This window comes from Eschrichtius robustus, chromosome 12 (assembly GCF_028021215.1).
Source record: "Eschrichtius robustus isolate mEscRob2 chromosome 12, mEscRob2.pri, whole genome shotgun sequence".
NCBI classification, from domain to species: Eukaryota; Metazoa; Chordata; class Mammalia; order Artiodactyla; family Eschrichtiidae; genus Eschrichtius; species Eschrichtius robustus.
Window position 1 is genome coordinate 44,145,334 of NC_090835.1, and position 19,544 is coordinate 44,164,877.

General features: G+C 53.6%; 2 protein-coding genes across 3 annotated transcripts in view; one reads left to right on the forward strand and one right to left on the reverse strand.

The window, feature by feature from the left end:
• TTC21A (tetratricopeptide repeat domain 21A) overlaps window positions 1-3,092 on the forward strand; it is a 35,509-nt gene extending 32,417 nt beyond the window's left edge. The window contains exon 30 of the transcript XR_011075592.1: window positions 2,381-3,092. The gene's annotated coding sequence lies outside the window, so the exon portion shown is untranslated. The remainder of the gene's footprint in view (window positions 1-2,380) is intronic.
• On the reverse strand, window positions 630-12,776 carry CSRNP1 (cysteine and serine rich nuclear protein 1). Of its 2 annotated transcripts, none has more exons than XM_068556859.1 (5): window positions 12,621-12,776; window positions 5,964-6,215; window positions 3,706-3,965; window positions 2,887-3,201; window positions 630-2,791 (listed from the first exon to the last, which is right to left on the reverse strand). In XM_068556859.1, the coding sequence occupies exons 2-5, from the start codon at window positions 6,175-6,177 to the stop codon at window positions 1,811-1,813; spliced, it is 1,770 nt and encodes a 589-aa protein (XP_068412960.1). In that variant the 5' UTR covers window positions 6,178-6,215; window positions 12,621-12,776; the 3' UTR covers window positions 630-1,810. The 2 variants fall into 2 exon arrangements, with proteins under 2 accessions (XP_068412960.1, XP_068412961.1); XM_068556860.1 differs by lacking the exon at window positions 12,621-12,776 and adding an exon at window positions 7,073-9,142.
• Between the last annotated feature and the right edge of the window lie 6,768 nt (window positions 12,777-19,544).

Below are 19,544 nucleotides of genomic sequence, written 5' to 3' on the forward strand. Positions count from 1 at the left end.
AAATCATTATTATTCCTAGAGGGGAGGTCAACCTTGCTCCTCAGGCCCCCAGACTGGGGCCCCCTGGGGCAGAGTGCAGCCTGCTCTTCTGGCCTTTGGCCCAAGCTGCCAGGGACAGGTCAGACAGGTCTGGCTGGTGCAGATGGATGAGGTTCTGCAGCTTCTGGTGCTCAAGTCCCCAAGGACCTCAGCCACTCAGTCCCACATAAGGCCTGCACCAGCCATATCCCACTGCCCGCTTCACCCTCAAGGCCAGGCCCCAGCTCAGTGCAGGTGAGTGGGAAGAAGCCCACACCCATCCCAAGCGGACAGCCCTGTCCCAGAAGACTGCCCTGCTGCTGCTCCCCACCACCAACCAGGTGACCACTGGAGATGGCTTCATCCACGGGGAAAACTGCTCCATCTGCCTGGCCAGCCTCTTCTCGCTGGCTTCCTGTCTCTGAGTTGACTGGCTGGCATGGAAAGAGGCCCAGTGTGTCCCCCACTTCTATCCCCAACACAGCCTCAATGTCCATACTGCCCAGCAGGGCCTGTCTCCCCCTCCCCCTCCCTCCTCACTGCCACCTGAGGGTGTACCTGTGCTCCTGGTCCCACAAATGTGCTCCCAGATCCACAAACGCAGACCACACTGAAAAATAGAGCCTCTTTATTGGTACCTGTAAGCTCAGGTACAAGGTGTTCCCACAAGCTCGCAGGCTGGCAAGGCCTCCTAGGCAAGACGGCAGGCCCAGAGCCTGGGCTTCTTGGCACAGACACAGAAAAATGAATAAATTACAGTTCTAATACTCAGGGACAATATAGAAACTATGATGCGAAACTCAACATCTGCAAACAAACGGCATGAGCCGTAAGGAGCCACCCCTCGCCCTTGGCCAACTGGCCTTAGGGTACGGGCAGGGGGACCAGGCTGGAGTGCGTGCCTGGAAAGCCCTGAGTGGTCAGGGGCGTGCTACAGGCCCTGGGGCAGCCCCTTGCCCTCTCTGGGCCTCCTGCTTCCCCCTCCTACATTGATGGGCTTGGAATAAAAGCTGCGGCCTTTGGGGAGGGGGAAGATGGGGCAGAGGACAGGAAGGAGAGGGGGCTGCGTGGGGCAGAAGAGGGTTTTGGTCACGGTTGGTCAGCCCAGCCCGTGCCCCTTGCCCAGATGCTGTCCCAGGCCAGCCCCGGCTTGCTCAGCCAGCCGGAGCAGGGCAGCTGCCACATTAGACAGAGGGCTCAAATCCATGCCTGGTCCACACCAAAGTCCCGGCAAGGGCAGGGCTGCAGGACTAAAAGGCAAAGGGACTCGCAGGGGTCTGTGTCCCACCCCGACCCTAGCATTGCCTGCCAGCCACCTAGTCTCCAAATAAATTATTATGGAAATAAATTATAGTCTTCACAGTCCAGAGGATTCAGCCACCCATGAGTCTAGGGCTCAGGGTGGCAGAAGAAGCCTTAAGAAGTGGCTGATTTCAGCCCTGTGTGGCTGTCTTTGGGCTTAGGAACATCATACAAGACCGAAAAGGAGTCTGCAAAGCTCCAGGGGAGCCACATTTCTTCCTGCTCCTGGCACGGCCATGGAAGTGGAAGAGAGGGTGTGGGCATATGGGGGACCAGGCGGCTGAAAGGGGAAGTGCCCCCCCCGGTCCCCCTTCAGCACAGAAGGTTACAAAAATAAATAAATCAATCCAGAGTGTTGCATGAAAATTAGGAGTGCCCACATGGGAGCCAGCCAATGGGAGACCGTTACATACAGACAGACCTCAGGGAGCCCCCAATTACAACGAAGCAGCAACAGGGCTCTTGGGGCCGGGAAAAGGCACCCTAACCCTCACACAGACACAGGCTCCACCAGCGACGCTGGGGCAGTGTCCTCAAACAACTGGCCGTCCATGAAGGGAGCCAGGGCCTCAGCGGCTGGCTCAGGCAAGCCCATGATGGACTCCAGGAAGCACGTGCTGGCGTCCCCAGGGGGAGAAAAGGCAGGCAGGGCGAAGTGGGGCGCCTCGAGGTTGTCCAGGCTATCAGACACCTTTTGGGAGGTGTAGTGGGGCCCCAGACTGTAGTCTGGCAGGGCCTGGAGCAGCTTGAAGGAGTCACAGGAGGACAAGCTCAGGTCCACTGAGCTGCTCTGGCTGGCATCCGTGATGGCTGGCACCGGGGGGCCGGGGAGGCTGCCTTCCCCCAAGCTTTCAAGGCCACTATTGAGGAAGCAGCTGGCATCCAGGTTGGCGTTTTCATCCAGGATGCCTGACGCGAGGCTGGAGCTGGAATAGCTGTGGGTCCAGCTGGCCAGGCCAGCGGGGTCACCGGTACCAAAGATGTCAGCTGGGTGGAAGCAGCTGAGGTTGTCCAGGCTGCCCACACCCCCTTCCTCCTCCTCCTCCCCGTCTCCACCCAGGTCAGAGTCACTGAAGCTCAGGATCCGAGCCAGGCTGTCATCGTCCACTCCGGGCTGGAAGCTGGGGCCAGGCAGGGCCGGGTGGGCAGAGCCACTGGGGGCCTCGCTGCTGCTCGATGCTGTGGACGAATCGGTCATGTCGCTGCTGCAGCTGTTGTCTCCCAGCTCGCTGCTCACGGGGGGCTTGGCCAGAGGGAACGTGGGGGCCAGGACCTGCTCGTTGGGGCTGAATGTGGCACCCTGGGCCGGGGCCTCCAGCTCCCCAAGGCTCTCGGCCCCCTGCTCCAGCTGCAGGCGGGTGAGTGTGTGGATGAAATGGGTCTGAACTCGCGCCTGATTAAATTCCACACGGCCCTTAGGGTTCTCACAGCCCTCTCTGCAGCAGCCACAGGGGAACGCTGTGTGGTCCATCTGCAAAGAAAGCAGAGGTGCAGGTGAGGATCCGGCCGAGCCCGGAGAAGCCCCTGACTCAGGCTCGCCTTCCCAGCCCCGCCTGGCTCCCGTACCTGGCACTTGATGCCCGCCAGGCTACAGCTGCAGGTCTCAGGATCACAGACCCTGTCACAGCGACAGCCACAGTCCTCCCGGGACTGGCGCAGGGCCTGCAGCTCTCGCTTCTCCTCGCGATCGATTCTCCGCACGCCCGAGGCCCGCAGCAGAGCCCGCCGCTTCCGGGCTGGGTAGGGCTGGAGGAAGGTCATTTCCTCCAACTGGCCACCTGCCATGGCCACTGCCAAATCCTCCTCCACAAAGGCATCATCTATGGTGTCCACTGTAAGCGGCAGGCCGGCCTCTGTCTTGGGTATCCCGGTCTCCGAAAGCTGTGTCCAGAGAAGAGAGGAGGGACGTGAGAGGCAGACACGGATGCGGTTTCTGGCAGCATCGGTCACTTGATAAATACCTCCCTGCCACGTGCTTACTCTCTCTGGGCTGGGCACTGTGGATGCCATAGTGAATGGGACAGCCAAGAAAACACCCTCAGGGCATTTGCAAACAGGTTTCCTATTCACGTCATTCCCCAGTTCGTGGACAAACCCCCTCCCCCAGACAGACACACCGACCCCCGGTGTCCCATCCACTCCCCCTCCCCAGTGAGGTCAGGCATATTCAGGCACCACGCCCCCAGCCCTGCAGCAAACAGGAGACCTTCTATACCCATCTGCCTGCAGATAATTTGGCAGCAAACCCTGATCAGGCCAATCACAGCCCCACAGGCCTCCCAAAAACACAACAAGCAAATCGGCATCCACCCTGACACCTGTCCCCCCAAGGCTAGGACTTCCGAGCAACTCCTGGGGCGAGGGCCATGCAGAGGGTCTCCCCACCTTCCATCTCAGCGCCTCCAGCTTCTCCTCCTTCAAGCGTAGGCGCAGCTTCTCTTGCCGTGCCCGGGCTTGCTCCTGTGTAAACTCGGCCAGGGAGAAGCGGCGGTAGGCACTGTGGCGGGAGGCCATACCCAGGGTGCAGCCGCCGCGGCTAGGCACACTGGTGAAGCCCTGGCACCGAGGGAAGTAGAAGACAGTGATGCCATCGAAGCCTACCCGGCCTGGGCGCTTCCGGGGGGCCCGCTTCAGGATGGACAGGGCTGGAAGGCAGGCAGGGAAGGGGCGGGCATTAGTTCTCCGTGAGGCAGGGCCTAACCCCCAGGAGGTGATGCTGAACCATCTCTCCTCACACCCCTCCCACCCCAAAAAAGAAATGAATCTGAGCCTAGGAGCCGGCCTGGCCGAGACTGGAACTGGTAAAATGCAACATCACCCTACGTCAACACTGGCTCATTGTTATTTACCAGTCCAAATGAGAGCATTAAACATCTTTCCCATCTTTAGTAGCCATTTGGTAACTGTTCCCCTGCACAGTTTTCTGTAGTTCTTTTTTTTTTTGTTTTCGTAGCCGGGGGGAGGGGGGGGGGGGGCGGTGAGTGCCATGCGGCATGCGGGATCTTAGTTTCCTGACCAGGGATGGAACCCGTGCCCCCTGCAGTGGAAGCACGGAGTCTTAACCACTGGGCCACCAGGGAAGTCCCTCTATAGTTCTTAAAAAATTTATTTGTAGGAGCTTTTTATATATATTCCATATTAGACATTAATCATCTAACCTATCTGTGCAAATATTTTAGTCCTTTTTTTTTTTTTTAACATCTTTATTGGAGTATAGTTGCTTTACAATGTTGTGTTAGTTTCTGCTAGTCCTTTATTTTTGCTTGTGGGCTTTTACGAAATGATTTCTAAGGTTTATGTAATCAAAAGTATATTGAGCTCTTCCTTTATAGCTTCTGCATTTTGCAACAAGCTTAGAAAGGTCTACCCTTTATAAGTTATTAAGTATGTTGATTAGTAAGCTATGTATTGGCATATTCGATATATATATTGGTATATTACTGATTTTTATTGGGTTGAACCATAAGAAGTTACCATGAAATAATCAAATCTTAGCAATTCCATATATTTAAACTTAATATATTAATTGTGTACCCAGCTACCTGAGGGAATTCCCTTCTAATAGGTTTTCTGTATACATATTCTTGAATTTATCATGTAGTCGAACACCTGCAAATCATGGCAATTTTGCCTGTCCCAATCCAGTATATTTCTCATTCTCTTTGCTAACTGAATTGTCTAGCACTTCCTGAACAATGTCAGCTAACAGTGGTGACAGACAGTGTCCTCATCTTGTTCCTGACTATTCTTATCATACAGAGGGTCTTATCTGGAAGGAATATTACATGTTATCAAATATTCTTTCAGTATCTACAGCGGCTCTTATATTTTTCCTCCTCTGACATAGTCATTTGGTAAACTATATGATTAGATTTTATAGTATTAAACCATCCTTGTATTTCCAGAGTAAACCCATAGTAGTTTAGTCAGTTAATGTACTGTTAGATTCTATCTGGTAAAAATTATACTTTTTCATGTATAATGTACAGATATGCATATAGTACATAAATAGACATATCTGTGGTATTAAGACATCACGGTGGGGAGGATCAGGGAAAAAATGTCTCAATGGGCTCCTTGGGGTTCGGGGTGCAATAATGAAAAATAAGGTTGAGAAACACTGCTCTAGGGCCACCTTTGTCAGTTTGGAATCAGAATTACGCAAGCTTGAAAAAATAACTGGGAAAAAACCTTTTCACTGCGTTCAGGCAAAGCCAAACAGCATTTTGCTAGGCGAGGGACCGGCCTGACAGGCCCCGCAGCACAGAAGCGTGGGGTGTGGGACTCAGGCAGTTCAGTTGGTAGAGGATAGGGAGCCAGCTGGAGAAACAAAACAGGAACTGAGGGACAGAGCTGGGCGGGAAGGCCCCAGGGCCACTGAGGAGCCCTGCCCTGAACATGATGACTTCTAAGCTGGAGAGTCCCAAGGTTAAAGGTGAATGTAGCTGGACCCAAGTACCTCTGGACAGGGGGCATTCCCGAGTGACCCCTGTAGGCCAGGAAGTGGATGAGGTGGGGAGTCAAGTAGGGAAAGCCATGGGGACACGACCTCCAGAGGCCAGAACGACTTCATCAGGGCCCCCCAGTTTCATCTTCAGGAAGGAAAGAGGGGTGTAATGCGTTCCCAGGGTGAAGGGACTCACGGGTGAAACTTCGGGAGCCACAGAAGTCACGGTCAGGCAAGGGCATCTGATCCCAGGGGCCCTCCTCATCCAAGTCCCACGATGGGGAGGCCGAAGAGCTCGGGGAGCAGGAGGGAGAGTGGCGGCCCGAGGAGGACAAAGAGGAGGAGGACGAGCAGAGCGAGGAGGAGTCCTCGTCCAGCTGGTCAAACTTCCTCTTCAGCAGCCCAGTCATGGTGGTGAGGGGTACGCTGGGGTCTGGGCACAGACAGCCTGGAACAGGAAGGGGAAAGCTCTAGGTGGCAGGCCTGAGGGCAGGAGGTGGGCACCCAGCCCTGGCCATCACCTCTCCCACCCACCCTCCGAGGCAGCCCAGGCCCTCCCCGAGGAGCCCTACGTGCCAAGGCCAAGTCTCTAGTAGGCTTCTTTGCACCAGACGGAGCACTGAGATCCAAACCCTCGTCCTGGCCCTTACAGACTCCCGCCACCTCTGCCCCAAAGGCTTCCTGGGACAGCGCCGGGCACCTTCCCCTCTACCTCCTGTAACCCACCTACACGCAAGCACACGCCAGACCGACAGATGGACCGACAGACCTCAGCCTGGCCACGCTCATTCCCCGGCAGGAATCCTGGGGCTGACTCACTGGCTGGGTGATTCACACAGCTGCATCTGTGTGCCTTTGTGTGTGTGAGGCTGGGCGCACGCCGGCAGCCTGCACGGCCCTTGTACAGTGGCTCTTCCTCCTCCTCCTCCTGCCCCTAGCACACCCACAGACACGCCGCCCCGCACACCCCGGCAACGGGCCCTCGTTCAGGGCCAGGCTGACCAGGACTCAAGGAACAGGGTGGCTTTGACACCAGCCCCAATTTCCAGCGTCCAACTTTCCTGTGATGGAGCTGCTCGGACTCTCCCTTAGAAACCCCCGCCCACAAGAGAAGTCCCCGGCCTCCAGGCCTGACTGGGGCCAGAGCCACCTGGGCTTTGTGTCTCTTTAGCATCTCCTGTTTGATCTTCAAAATTCACCTTCATCTTGCCTTCCACTCCAATACTAACCCTGTTTGTTTGAAATAACTTCCTAGGGAAATTATTTTCTCCCCTTGAGAAAAAACCCTCTTCTAGTAAAACTGACCGGCCAAGACGACGCTCTCCCGTCCGTAGCTGGGTGACTTGGAGCACCCCAGGATACACTGCTCGCTGTGTCTCCCCTTTAAGGGTCTCAGCCCTCCACAGGAGTGCAACCAGAGATTCCCACAGCTTGGCTGGCCTCAATCGAGTGGAGGGCACTTGGGGTTCCTTCCCTGAAATGCTGCAGCAAATAACAACCCCCTCCACTGCTTGGGAATCCCCAAAGGACTCGGTCCTTAGGGCTGAGCCCAGCTACCTTGTCTCTCTGTGCCTCCTGAGCACTCAGGGCTGGGCCCCAGGAGGTCACCAGGAGGAAGGGGAAACGATGCAGAGGCCCCAGTGCTGGGGAGCCCCTCCCCCACTGCCATCACAGGAAATGAGAGTGAACAGGAAAAACCAACCAGAAGGCTGGCGATCTCCCCTACTCAGGTGTCCTTTCTAAACACCTCTATCCCCGTTTGCCTAGCCTTCCACAAAATCTGTGGATCCCAGACCCAGGCGGTGTGCCGTCAACCAACTTGCTAGATGAAATTCATCCCAGGGACAGCCTCTCCCCACAGGCACATGAGCAGCAAGAGAAGCTCCCCGACTTGCCAATCCTCCAACAACAACGGGCCCAGGGAAGGAGGACGCACAGGTGTTTCCGGGGGCTTCTCAGCAAATAGTTTCTCAGGCTTGGCACCCCCACACCCCCCAGGGTCAAACCACAAACAAACACAACCCAGCTCTCAGCTGACCTGAAGGCTCTCACAGGAGATGCAGGAACTCATGGCCCAGAGGTAGGCATACACTCACATACACACAAGCAGACAGAGCACAGAGGCACCCAGACACAGAAACACACAAGGACAAACCACAACCCACGCATCTTGTCCCCACCACAATCCCGCTGGGAGACCCCATCCTTTCCCAAACTCCAGATGCTGTCTACAGGGTGCTGAATGCCTTCCTAATCACACACCTAAGCCTGAGATTCCCCCAAACCAAAGGCTCACTTGGTCTCTCTGCCTGGCCATCCCTTAGAAACAAAATACTGCAGGCCCCAAATCGAACCCCTTGTCTCTGTTCCCCACCCCCCATGCCATCTGTTCCTCTTCCTGTGTTCCCTATCTTAGTAACAGCACTGCCACCCACCCACTTACTCAAGCCAGAAACCTGCAGTCATCCTCAACTCCTTCCTGTCTCCCTCCATCCACATCCAGTCACCCAGTCCTGGAAGTACACATTAGCTCATTTAAGCCACACAAGGCCAGGCACAGACTTGGTAGGTATCACGGAGGCCACCCAGCATAGTGTTAAGAAAACCTTGGCTCCAGAACCAGACTGCTTACATTAGAACCCTGGCTTGGCTATCAGTTGGCTGGGTGACCCTGGGCAAGTTCCTTAACTTCTCTGTGTCTTCAATTCTTTGTCTTACAACCTCACAGGGATGGGAAGTTTACGTGAATCATTACATGTCAGGTTCTTAGAACAGTGGTAAATGCTTGGTGAATGTGTCATTCTACACTGAGAAAAAAAGAAAGAGCTCCTGGATACACACAATACAGATGGATCTCACTGATATCATGTTGAGTGACAGAAGCCAGACACAAGATTACATGTGAACGAAGTTCAAGAAAAGGCAAACCCAATCAGTGATGATACAATTCAGAATCGTGGTTATCCAGCAAGTGGGAAGGGCATGCACTGGGGACAGTCATAAGGGAATTTTCCCGGGGCAGGGGTGGGGGTCGGGGGTGAGGGGTGTCTAGAAATATTCTATGTTGATCTGGGTGGTGGTTCCATGAGTGTCTAAAACATCTCACTGTACACATAAGATTCATATACTTTGTGCATTTTACGTATGTCACCTTCAATTCTGAAAGTCTGTTACCCCTATGTCTCTGTTCCACTGCTACTACCCATGTCCCCTGCCTCTGTTCCTGCCCCCTGCCCGCAGCCACTCTTTACCCTGCAGCTAGAGTGATCTTATTAAACCACGTGTCTATCTACTGCCACCCCCATGCAGAAAATCATTCCCTAAGGGGACCCCTTAGGATCAAGTCCACAATTCCAAAAGAGGCTGAAAAAGGCCTGGCTGCTGCCTCCCCTCCAGATTCATCATGCAAGACTCTCCCCACCCCCCTCACTTTATACTCCAGCTGAACTTGCAGTTGCCCAAATGGCCACGACCTGCTCATCTCCTGGCCTTTGCACAAGCTGGAACCCAGCCTCACTCCCCTTTAGAAGTCACCTCCAAGAAGGCCTCCCTGAAACCCTCACTCCTCCCCACTACATGCCTCTCTGGGCTCCCGCGGGCTCTGGGATTCCCCCACCACAGCCCTTACGGCCCCGTCCTGCAATGGCCTCACTGCTCATCTCCCTCATGCCAGGATGAAGGCCTCTCAGCCTGATCGGCACTGTGCCTGTGCCTGGAATAGAGTCTGGCACAGAGAAGGCTCCTGAGGACCATCAGAGGTAGGCAGCTGATGCTGCAGATCAGGTATACACAGAGAAACGATTTAGGCACATGAGGTCTCTGGGGCCCACTGGTCAGTGTGCCCTCCTCCTGCTCCTGTCACAGTCAGTTGGAGGGGAGGACGTGCCCATCCCCCAACCTGTGCCTGAGGGTTTGAGCAAGAATAGCACCCAGAAGGGGGTAACTCTGAGAGCAGGAAAAGGAAGCTCAGGCTGCAGGCAGGTGCCAACACAGGCATCTCAGGAGGTTCCCCAAGAGTAAACAAATAGAAGGAGTGTTAAGGAAGCAGGTTCAAGCCAGACACCCTGGCTCTGCCTCAGGGATGTCTACAGAATGGGAGCTTAAGGTGAGGGGGTTATAAACTCCAAGGCTGCAGACAGGGAAACAGGGACACAGGAAAGCTACAGCCTGTGGTGCAGGTTCTAATGAGGAGCACCCAGCAAACTCTGCAGACCTGGAAATGGGAAATCATCTCCTCCCTGACACTGGGGGAGGAGGAAGAGCCCCTGGCTCTTGTGCTTGGCCGCCCGACCTAGGGATCCAGAGGCTGAGAGAGGCAGAGGCAGATGAGACAAAAAGACTCAGCCAGAGACAGGAGAGGCCAAGTCAGAAAAGGAATGAGAGATAGTGAAAGAGTCCAAGAAAAGTGTCAGACAGTGAGTCAGAGGGTGGGGGAGGGGCCCTCAGCAGCTACTCAGGAATCAAGATCCTGACCGTGGCACCGTTCCCAGGGTGAGCACAGCCCCCTCCGAGGGTCCTGGAGGAAGGAAAAGCAATTCCCAGGAGCTGGCTCAGACAGAAATACCACACCCCCAAGGAGCCCCAGAGACAGGCCCTGAATCGAAGAGAACCAGGCTTCTTCCGGGATCTGCCTGGGCCCTGAGAATCAGGCCGCCCTGCCGTCACCACTCACAGAAGCTGACAGCCCAGGAGGAGGAGGGGCGCCTCCCCACCCTACTAGCCACAACTATCTACACACTCAGGCCACACCATGTGAGCCGAGGGAAGGCCACCTCACCCTGGGTACCAGGCAAACAAAGGCTGTTTGGGGGCAGGAATCCCCAGGCCTCTGAAAAGTCACACCAACTCCTCTTCGACCACAGCAGTCCCAATGCCCTGGCCCCCAGTTAGAGCTGGTATTGGGAAGGGGGCACCTTCAGCTGCCTCCACCCTCCTTCAGGAATTTGAAGAATGTCCTTTAACCTCAGAGTCCCAGGCCTTGGCCAGGCCAGGCCAGCTCCCCGCCGTACCTGGGGTCAGATGACCTCGGATCTTCAGGAACTACTTACTGGCAGAAGGAGAGAGCACCTCTGAGCACCTCAGGCCCCCACGGGGATTGGCTAGAAAGGCAGCCAGGGCAGCCCAGAGAGGGCAGGCAGGAAGCCTTGGCACACCCCTCCCCCACCCATCCCTCCAAAAGTGATCCCCAGGGGAGGGGACAGTTCCTCAGCCTTGGCCTCCAGGGCCTGGCACTGGGGGGGGGGGGGGGGTGCCAAATGTTTGCAGGCTACATGAGGCAATTGCTCCTGCAGAAAGGAAACTGCACCTGACAGAGACTGCTTCCTCCACCTAAGCGAGGCCCCCTTCACTCTCATTCATTCATTCCTTCAACAAATATTTATGGAGCGCCTATGACATGCCAAGCACTGTGTCACACACCTGGGCATACAGGGAGCAAGACACAGACCAGTGCTGCCCCCCTGAAGCTTTGAGTTTAGTGGGGAGGAGTATAATGAGTTACAAACCGTGTTGAGTGTTGGGATGGAGGGTGGGAGGGGTACAGCTTGGGGTGAAGACAGGTCTCTTGGAGTAAAGGATGGGATGTAGGAAAAGCTCCAGAGAGAGAGGGGGGCACAGGAAGCATGAGGGACTTGAAGAGGAAGAGGCAGAGAGATGAGGGGGAAGGGGCGGCCTGGGACGGGGCTTCAGGAGCCAGGGAGCCAGGGCGGACAGGGCAGGCTTTAGCCTGAGGGCACAGGAAGCCACAGAAGGGTTGAAGTAGGGAGTGACAATACCAGATTTGCATTTTAAAAAGATGGCTCAGCAAGGGACAGAAGGGGGTGTGACCGGTTGGACCAAGCTGCCAGAGCTAGGTGAGAGATGACAGGCCAAAGGCTTAGGAGAAAGGGGAAGGGAACCTGGTGACCTCTGGAGGTGGGGACCAAAGAAGGCAGTGATGATGAGGATTTGGGGGTAAGCTATGAGTTCCGCTCCAGAGGACTGTGAGACATCTGAGTGGAGGTGTCGAGTGGGCAGTGGAGCCGGGGAGGGACCCCCTTGTGTCAGGAGTGTGGGCGGTGTGTGACTGTGCCAGGGAGCAGGAGTGACTAAGTGTGTGACGGCTGCTGTAGTGTGGGCATCTCAACAGTGCCGTGACGGTGTAAGGGCCCCCGGGGAGGGGAAACTGAGGACCTGTAGGAAGTACGTGCTGGGGAGGGAGCCGTACGTGGGAGAAGCCTACATGTGCCCGCGGGTGGCCGATGGAGCTGCGCCCGTGACTCACAGCGGTGGCCTCTGCGTGTGACGGTGACTGACAAACAGGTGAGCGTACGACACAATCCCTCCTCCTCCCTCCCTCCCGGGGTCCGTGACTCACGGAGCCTCACTCCACGCTCACCCCTCCACTCCCTCCCTGACTGACGCCGGGCACTCGCCGCAGCCCCGGCACCCGCCCCCGGGGGGAGCCCGAGGAGGAAGGCGACAAATGTCACCTGCTCCGGCCATGCGAGGAACTTCTGAAAAGTTCTCAGGCAACTGGGTCAAAAGGGAACTCACCCGCGGACGCGCGCCCGTCGCCAGCCCGCCGCCAGCGCGCAACCCCGGCTCGGCAGCCACCCGCCCCGCGCTCGGGGCGCCGGGACCTGTTGGGGTCCCGGCGGCGGGGGAGGGGAGCGGAAAACCTGAGACTGTCGCCTCCCGGTCTCCCGACCCGGACTCCGGCCGTGGCGCGCCGTCCGGGGCCGGGCTGTCCCCGCCCCGGCACCCGCTCAAAGTGGCGGGGGGGCAAACGGCAGGGTCCGGGAAGCAGCGCGTCCCGTGCGAGACACCCCCTCCTCAAGGTCCCGTCCCCTGGCCCGGAGCCCACGGTGCTGACCTGCGATCCGGACGCTCGCCACGGGCAACGCCGCGACCCGCGTCCTGGCCGGGAACGCCCCCTGCGCTGCGACCCCGCGCTCGCTCGCTCGCTCGCTCGCTCGCTCGCTAGCTCGGCGGGCAGCCGTCGGCCCAGCAGCCCTTCGCTCTGCGCGTCCGGCAGCGGCGGCGGCGGCGGGAGACTGGCTGCGCCCGGCCCCGCCCGCAGCTCCGCCCTCCTCGTCAGTGGAAAACTCCGGGGCTCACGGCGCTGACGCACGCCGGGCCTCCCGCCTGCCGCCCCGCCCCGCCCCGCCCCGCCCCGGTGGCACCGCCCCCCCGCCCCGGAGGCACCGCACCCCCAGGACCGAGCCAACTAAGCGGCCGCGGGCCTCCCTGTGGACTCTGACCCCGCGCCAGCGCCGCGGGCGCTCTCGGCCCCCAGCCTCTCCCGCGCCCCTCCGCCGCCCTCCCCCCGGCCCTCTCCCGCACGCGTTCCGAGAGCCTCCGACACTCCCGGCAGGCCGAGCAGGTCGGGAAGATCCCCACCTCTGCTCGCGGCCCCCGTTTACAGATCGGTACACTGAGGCCCGGAGCAGCGTGGAGCGTCCGTTAGGCCACCCGGCGGTGGCAGAGCCCAGGCCTCCTACACGCCCTAACCGCCACCGAGCCCGAGGCAGTTTACTATAATCCCATCAAACGTTCCCTCCTCTGCCCCCTTCCTACCCCCCACCCCCAGATCGCCTGGAAAGTATACTCTGGGGATGAAACGGGTGGGGGATGGGAGTAGAGATAGGGGGTTGGGGGAGAAGGTAATCCTTGGTCCCGACCTTCACCTCTGCCCATGGGCCAGAGACTCTGCAGAAGCCCTGAGCTAGGGGTTCCTATAAGAGCTTATCCCCATCCCCACCGCCACCCGATCCCTCTCTTAAAAAAGAAGAAAAAAAAAAAGGCTGGTTTCTTCTCAGCCAAACCCTGGCCACTTAAAATGGCCCACTGCCCGCTCTGCTCCCGCCAAGGCCTTTCCTGGGTAGGGGCCAACTCTCCCAGTATTACTGCGCCGGGGAAAGTGTGTGCATGCCCCGGCAGCGTGTTCTGGCCCAGGAACCCACCCTCCGCCCCTCTTCCCAAGCGCTGATCAGATCCTACCCACCACGCGTGCCCTGAGCGTTTCTAACCTCACACCTTTGCTGCAGGTGTTCCTCTCGCCTGGAACGCCTTCTTGCCCTCTCGCTGCTTACCAGAAACCCACCGCCTTTAAGGTCTCAGCTTGCACTGCCTCCTCCAGGGAGCCTTCGTGGGAGCCTGACCCTCCCCCCTCCCAGTCTGGCTCCCGCTGCATTCTGGGTTCTTCTCTGACTGTCCTAGAAGAACGCTGTCTGTGACTAGCCCAGCCCTCAGGATTCCTTTCTACCTCACTCCAGGTGGCGGGTGGGGGTGACCTGTCCTGCCTGGATGGCATCTGGGGTAGAGATGATGGTAAGGGCCCCTCTAGCCACAGATGTGTATGTGGAGGGGGCCAGGAGGGGTCTGCCTGCCCTTTACCCTTCTAAGGAAGAACCCTAGGAGGAATGCAGGTTGAGGGAAGCTACAGCCCCTGTTCTTGCCGGATGCTTTGAATGTGCAGGGGGGCCTGCAGCGGGGAGGTGTCTGGACAGCTGGAGCCAACCTTTCAGTGACTTCCCAGTGCCCTCAGGATGAAGTCTCAACTCTGTGGGGCCTACAAAGCCAGAATAATCAGGTCCTTGCCCACCTTTGCAACCTCACCTCTTTCTTCAAACTCCCATGCCCCACTCACTTCCCTGCTCCTCCATTTTGTCTTTAATGTGTGCACGTCTTTTTACTTGCACATTGTGCTTGTAACATTGCTACAACCTGGTTTTAATTTACACACGAGGTATTCTGTTCTGTACCTCCATAAGTTTCTTCCACCCTTACCTCTGCACTTCCACCTCACGCCCTTGATAACTGCACTCCAGCCCTGATTGCCAGCAGTCAGTTCTTGGGGTGTGTCCTGCTCATCCTGGTTTAAACTTCCAAAGATGCTACTCCCCAGCCTGCACCTGCCTTGCACCCACTTAGTTGTATTGTTTCCTTGTGCATTTCCACGTGAGTTGTCTGTGAGCCCGGGGAGGGCAGGGACCATGTCTGACTATCCTTCATGCTTGTGCTCGTTAAGAACATATTGAATAAATTGTCTCTGCAGTAAATGTGTACCGGGAGCTGGGGCTCAAGGAGAGGGCAGGGCTGGAAGTGGGGATGGAAGGGTCATCAGCAGACCCTTGAAGCCCTGGGTGTGGCTGAGACAGCTCTGGAGGGAGTTGAAAGGCTACAAAGCTGTGTCCTTTGCTAGAGGTGACTCAGCCCTTAGGGCTATGAGGCGGGTGGCTACCTATCCACTCCCACCCCCCTCAAATACTCAGCTGCACTGTCTCCTGTGGCTGCTGGGTGATAGACCTTGCTGGTTCCAAGGAATCACTTCTTCCACTGCCTCCTCCTTCCTGCCTCTAATCCTCTAGGTAGGTCCTCAGGAGACAGGGAGGTCTCTGTGACCTACAGTGGAGTTCTAGTTGTGTGTGTGTGTGTGTGTGTGTGTGTGTCTGTCTCTCTCTCTCTCTCTCTCAAGTCTTCCAATTTGTAAGATGGGGGCATTAGCCCAGAGAACCCCACTACCTTCAACATTCCTTGAGCTAGTTTCTAGAAGATGCTGCCTGCTGATCAGGGAACTGGGTAGTGTTGAGCGCTAGTTAATGGGGGTCTCTCAGGCTGTCTCAGTTTGCATCCTGCTGGGCTGTGTATGAGGGAAACCAGACAGGACAGAGACCAGAGCAGGGAGGTGGCAAGGGCTGGAGTGGGGGCTTAGAGCGGGGAGCCCAGTGGTTGACAGGGTTTGGGAGGCAGGAAAAGAAGGAGAGAGTAAGGGAAACCATAGGAGAATAAAAAGAATCAAATAAGTGATGTGTTTTCTCTGGAAAAGCATCTCCCTGTCCTGGGGTGGGCTCACCAGATGTTCCCCAGATGTTGCTGGTGATGAGAAACATCTTCCTCTGGGATCACAAGTAAGCTCTTCCTGTTGGTAGGGAAGTGAAGGGTCTGTTCCAAGGCAAGGAGGGTGGGTCTGCAGCAGCATCCATCTGTGACTGTGGCACATGCACAGGCAGAAACACACCCACACACCCTCAGGGAATGTTTGAATACTTTGGAGAGTCCCACAAGTTTCTCAAACGTCCAGCATACATGGACCACCCAATTTTAGGTAAACAAAAAATGACTACTAGTTTTAAGTAGATGTTTTTTAGATTAAAAATTAGTGATGCATTTCCATCCAAAAGATTAAAATTAAAAGGACTTTTTTTTTTTTAAGTACTAAATGCGGCAGGATTGAGAATTCATCAGATTTATCATACACGGTTGTTGGGAGGGTAAACTGATACAATCAGTTTGGAAAATAATTTGGCAGTACCTACTAAGGCCAGACTCTATGATCTTATAATTCTGCTGCTCTGTATATTCCTAAGAGAAAAAAAGGTGCTTAGGTCCACGAAAGACACAAGAATGTTATGGCAGCTTTATTCATAATAGCCTGAAACTAGAAACAACACAAATGTCCAATAGGTGACTGAAAACAACTACGATTTATCATACGATGAAATATTACATAGCAATGAAAAAGAACAAGCAATTGCCTCATATAATGACAGGGATGAATCTTAAAAACATTATGTTGAGCAAAAGAAACCAAGCATGAAAGAGGAATAACTATGATTCCATTTATTTATATGAAGTTTAAAAATAGGCAGAACTAAAGCACAGTGACAGATATCATTACCTTTGCGAGTATTGACTAGGAAGGGTGACGAGCCTTCTGGGGTACTGGAGATGTTCTATATCTTATTCTGGACAATGCTTGGACAAGTATATACATATGTAAAAATTCAAGGTCTACTCTTAAGATTTGTTTACGTCACTGTATGTAAGTCTAACCTTGATAAAAGGAGGGGAGGAGGGGATGACAATCATAGTGCCATAACTGTGAAAGGGATGCTGTTGTTCTCAGCTGTCCACCAGTAAGTCTACCTCCTGACCAGTGAGGGATACCTGGGGCTCACAGGTCAGGTTCAGCTGTTTAGGTTTCTCTCCATCTAAATTACTGTTAAGAGTTTTATTCCACCATGATTCTTAGGTGCAAGGAGGTTCATGGTTTTTGCATCTAAGGGTTTTAAAGTTTTAGCTCTTACATTTATGTCTTTGATCGATTTTGAGTTAATTTTTGTACATGGTATAAGGTCAGAGTCCAGCTTCATTCTTTTGCATGTGAATAGCCAGTTTTCCCAGCACCCTGGCTGAAAAAATATTATTTTTCAAAATCAAATCAAAGCAGCTAAGTCCCAAGGAGAACTTCAACCTCAGTGAGCAGGGACCCTCTCCCATATGCTGCCTCCAAAGTTTGTCTGAGGAGTGGGGATGCCTTCTCTGTCCCAGATGGCCTGGCTCTCTGATTTTCAGTCCATGTTTTCTGCTCATGGGTAGCATGCCCCTATCCACGCCTATGGATTCACAGAGAGTAGGTAGGCTCTGCTGTTTCTGAGCCAACCTTGGTTGTGGGAAGGGAAGGGAGGAGTCTTTAGTGAGACTGGGAATGGGGACTAAGTCCTGTCTCCTTAGGAGGCTCAAACATCCCTCTGGGGATAACCTCACCCTACCACCTCCTCCTCTGCCCAGTCCTGGGGAGCATCCTGTTCCTCTCCACCTTGCCTCTTCCTCCTTTCCCTCAAAGGAACTCATCTCTCCAAGCCCCCATCCCTCCAAGTACCCTAGTCCCTGAAACAGGCTAAAGGTGTGGCTCCCAGGCCAGCAGCGTCAACATCACCTGAGAACTTGTTAGAAATGAAGATTATTGGGTCCTCCCCAGACCCACTAATCAGAAACTCTGGCAGCGTGGCCCCAGCAACCTGCATTCTAACCAGCCCTCCATTGATTCTGATGCACATCAAAGATTGGGACCCACTGAGCTAAGGCTGTGGAAAGCGAAACCCAGGAGAGGGGAATGTCTTCAAGCACATTTCCTGAACAGTCTTGTTCATCTAAACTGGAAGACTTTTTAGTGTAGATCTGTGGATTGAAAATCTGAGCAGTTGAGCTCTGGGTCAAAGGATTTTGACTGATATTGCCAAATCGCCCTCCCCAGAGTTGCACCAATTTTACTCTCAACCAATAGTATTTGAGCATGCCTGTTTCCCAACACCCTCCCTGGCACTGAGTGTTATCAAACTTATTGATCTCTGCCAATCTGATAGGAGAAACCAAGAAGAGATCTTACTGTTTTAAATGCATTGCTCTAATTATGAGTGAAGTTGAGGCTCTTATAAGCCATTTGTGTTTCCCTCTAAACCACGGGTTTATATTCTTTACTTATCTTGTGTTGTTTTAGGTCTTTGAGGATTAGGGAGATGAGCCCTTCTGTCTGTCACACATGTGGCACTTAATCCTGGTTTGCTTTTTACCCAGGTTGATAGTATGTTCTATCATACAGAAGTTTTAAATTTTTATGTAGCCAAATTTCTTAAATATTTACCTTAGGGATCCTGGTGTTTGTGTGTTGCATTCCCTATCAGAATATTACAAATAAATTCATCTATTCTTTTCTCTAAAGTTTTACGGTCTTTTTGTTTTTTTTTGGATGTGTTGGGTCTTTGTTGCTGCGTACGGGCTTTCTCTAGTTTCAAAGAGCGGGGGCTACTCTTCGTTGTGGTGCGCGGGCTTCTCATTGCGGTGCCTTCTCTTGCTGCGGAGCATGAGCTCTAGGCCCACGGGCTTCAGTAGTTGTGGCGCATGGGCTTGGTTGCTCCGCGGCATGTGGGATCTTCCTGGACCAGGGCTCGAAGCTGTGTCCTCTGCATTGGCAGGCGGACTCCCAACCACTGCGCCACCAGGGAAGCCCTTTACGGTCTTATTTTTAGATATATAAATCCTTTATCCATTTGGAATTTATTTTGACTTAAAGTATGGTATAGGGTTTCCATTTTATTTTTTCCCCCAAATGATTTATTTTCCTACCACCTTTTTCTTTTAATTCAAATGTCACTTTAAACAGAAATTGAATTCTCATGTGTTCTGGAGTCTGTTTCTGGTTCTCTACTCTGGTCCACTGGGTTGTCTATTTCATCTTTGGGTACCAAATTGCTTTACAAATTACAATTTCATAATGTGTTTTATCATCTGATAGGTGTAGCCCCATCGTGTTACTTTTCTTTTTCAGGGCTTTCCCAGCCCCTTATTTAATTCCGCATTTGAGTTTCATATCATTTTTTGGCAAGCTCCCCACCTAAAAATCCTGTGAGTATTTTAGTTAGAATCACATTGAATTGATACATTAATTGAGCATTGACGTTTTTATAACATTGGGTCTTTCTATTCTAAAGCTCAGTATAGAATGTTCCCTGTATAATTTTAATATTCTAAAAGGCCCTTATATGTCTTTTAAGTATTGTTCTGAATATTTTATCTTTTTGATTGCTATTATAAGGGCAATTCCTATTATATTTTCTGGTAAATTGTATTTTTATATGTAGAGGAAGGCTACTGAGTTTTGTATATTAAGCTTTGTAAACTGCCATCATTTTGAATTCTCTTATTGTCTATAATGGTTGTGCATTTTTCAGTCATATCATCTATGCATAATTTAGCTATTCTGTTATGGTTTTGTTTGTCTTAAGCAGGAATTGATTGGGATATTTTTCAAATGTCTTTTTGGCATGTATTGAGATGTTATATAGTTCTCCTCTGATCTATTAATATGGTCAGTTTTATTACAAATTCCCTAATGTTGGACCACCTGCATTACTAGAATGAACTTACCTGGATATGATGAATGATTCTTTGAAGGTATTGCTGATTTATATTTGCTAGTATTTTATTTGAGATTTTTGCACCTCACGTTCTATCG

Coding starts and splice junctions, on each gene's coding strand:
- CSRNP1 (XM_068556859.1), bottom strand. CDS start 6,177: ATGACTGGGCTGCTGAAGAGGAAGTTTGACCAGCTGGACGAGGACTCC. Junction 3,202..3,705: donor TGGAGGCGCTGAGATGGAAG/GTGGGGAGACCC, acceptor CTCTGGACACAG/CTTTCGGAGACCGGGATACC. Junction 2,792..2,886: donor TGGCGGGCATCAAGTGCCAG/GTACGGGAGCCA, acceptor CTTTCTTTGCAG/ATGGACCACACAGCGTTCCC.